This window comes from Lipotes vexillifer, unplaced genomic scaffold (genome assembly GCF_000442215.2).
Source record: "Lipotes vexillifer unplaced genomic scaffold, Lipotes_vexillifer_v1.1 scaffold131, whole genome shotgun sequence".
In the NCBI taxonomy this organism is placed as follows: domain Eukaryota; kingdom Metazoa; phylum Chordata; class Mammalia; order Artiodactyla; family Lipotidae; genus Lipotes; species Lipotes vexillifer.
The window spans coordinates 1,782,003-1,784,440 of NW_006782866.1; the positions used below are offsets into that span (position 1 = coordinate 1,782,003).

Here is a 2,438-nt window from a genome sequence, read left to right on the forward strand (position 1 = left end):
GTGGAGGGAGCAGCTAGTGTGTCTGTCTCCCTAGGGGATGGTGCCATTTGCAATCCTGCTGGCTGCTATGCCCACAGCACCCGTGGCATACGTCGTGGCCTTTGTATCTGGCGTGAGCATTGCCGTGTCCTTGCTGCTACCCTGGTAGGCTGGGTGAAGGGAAATGGGAGCGGGAGCCTCATGTCCTTCCTACTGGGTATCCCTCCTTCACATCAACCTGCTATCCCAGGCCTTGTGCACAGGCTGCGCTGGGGAGGGGCTCTCCCCCTTGCAGGAGATGGAGCGCCATCTGTGGAGCCCTCCTGAAAGAGTGCCAGGCGGCAGGAACGGTGGACAGCTGTGTGTTGGGGAAATATTGCCTGACTCTGTGGGCCGGTCCTGGGCAGCAGGGACCCAGGGGTGAATCTGACTCACTCTCTGTCCCCAGAGAGCTCCCAGGCCGGTGGCTGTCGAGGGGATAAAAGGGATAATTCTGTAGCCCCCTCCCCCAGGTCCATGCTTCCAGATGTGGTGGATGAATTCCAGCTGCAGCACCAGCACGGCCCAGGGCTGGAGACCATCTTCTACTCATCCTATGTCTTCTTCACCAAGCTTTCAGGTGCAGGCGCCCTGGGCATCTCCACCCTCAGCCTGGAGTGAGTCACAGAGCTGCGCCGTACCAGAGGCACAAAAGACTAGCGGCGTGGGAAGCAGAGGGCAGAGTCCCCCACCTTAGCCAGCCAGGGGTCACCCATGGGTCCGGAGGGTGTGTGGGAACCCCCACCCTAGCTTTCTCTGTGCACATGACTGGGAGGGGCCCTTCTTGGTGGCTGTACCCCTTCTGAAGCCTCTGCTTCCCACATCCTCAGCTTTCTCTGAACTCCTCCCTGGTCTGTTCGTTCCCTCACACTCCGTCCCCCATAGTTAGGCTGATGTGGCCAGGAAACTATCCAAGTTTCAGGATAGCGTGGTGGTTGGGCATTTGGGACCCCTCCGTCAGGAAGCCAGGCTCTGAGCTGGATGCATGGGATGGTGTTTCCCCAGCTTTGCGGGGTATGAGTCAGGAGCCTGCAAGCAGGCGGAACAGGTAGTGGTGACCCTCAAAGTCCTCATCGGTGCCATGCCCACCTGCATGATCCTCATCGGTCTGTGCATCCTCATGGTCGGCCCCACTCCAAAGGTGCCAAGTCGGAACAGCTCCCGCTCCCTTGGGAGGTAGGCACCTCTCGCACACGGGTATACACCGGAGGGCTGCCAACGCCCGGGAGGCACGCAGATGTGCACGGCTCTCATTTGGTCACCTCCACCTGATGTCCCACAAGCATGGCAGTCAGTCTTAATGGGCCCCAAACCGAATTTATCTTCTTCCCCAATTGCTGCTCCTGCTGTGCCCCGGTCCCGGTGAATGGCACCACCCTCCATCCTGGGAGCCGAAACCTGGGAGCCATCTTCCACTCTCCCCGCCGCAGGCTGCACCGAGCAGCTCTCTCTGACCTTGTTCTTCCCGCTGCGAACCACCAATCCCACTGCCCAAGGGTGATCTGCTCACTGTGGGGACCTTGAAAGCTGGGTCTGTTTTCTTCATTTTTGCGTCCCAAGAGCTCAGCCCAGAGCCTGAGGCCAAGCAGGCGCTGCAGTATCAACACGTCTGGTCCAGCAGACGTTCACGAGCCTTGTCCACATTTTTGCTGACGCTCACGCGTTTACAAACACGAGTCCATGTAGATACAGAGGACCACGCACGATAGGCAGGAAGTGGCTTTGTCATGGGTCCCTCACTGCTTGCTGTGGAGGGCCTGGGACTCCAGCCCATCTTACTGAGATCATGCGCTACACTCGGGGAATAACAGGTGGATGGGGAACTCCTTGGTGGGACTCGGAAGAACAGGGTTTTAGCTTCATTCACAGGGTGAAGGGGAGGAGCTGCTAGAGAGACAAGGAGCAGCCACTGACACTTCCACGGGACCCCAGCCACCTCATCTTTCCCTTTGGCTTCTTCCCTTTCCGACAGGAGGACCAGCTACAGCCTCGCTTGAATTTGAGACTCCTGTGAGCTGGAACGGCCGGAGCAGCGTCTTCTGGGCTCCAAGTCCCCCTTTCTTCTCAGCGCTTCGGCACCCCTGCTTCACAGTTTACACACGACCCATCTTTTCCCCTGGGATATGGCGTCTTCGGTGACTCTCCTGAAGGGAGTGGCCTGGGCTCCAGGACCCCCGCCTGTCATGTCTTGCCTGTTGACTGCAGGACATCTCAGATAGGCCTGTGCCCCTGACTTCCCAGCTCCAGGCAACCTGTGACCTGGAAAGCATACCAGTAGCAACTATTCCTGGAAAAAGGAAGCCCCTACCAGCCTGGTCTGCAGACTTCCTGTGGGAGCACCAGGCCCACCAACCTGCTTGGATGGCAAAGCAACCTGACAGGACAGACACAGAACTCATTTCCCCTGATGTTCCACTGGA

General features: G+C 58.5%; 1 protein-coding gene across 1 annotated transcript in view; it reads left to right on the plus strand.

The window, feature by feature from the left end:
- MFSD2B (MFSD2 lysolipid transporter B, sphingolipid) overlaps window positions 1-2,015 on the plus strand; it is a 9,481-nt gene extending 7,466 nt beyond the window's left edge. Inside the window, exons 11-14 of the mRNA XM_007455516.1 lie at window positions 35-144; window positions 492-635; window positions 1,024-1,194; window positions 1,991-2,015. Coding sequence (XP_007455578.1) covers window positions 35-144; window positions 492-635; window positions 1,024-1,194; window positions 1,991-2,015 — 450 coding nt within the window. The remainder of the gene's footprint in view (window positions 1-34; window positions 145-491; window positions 636-1,023; window positions 1,195-1,990) is intronic.
- Window positions 2,016-2,438: the final 423 nt, after the last annotated feature.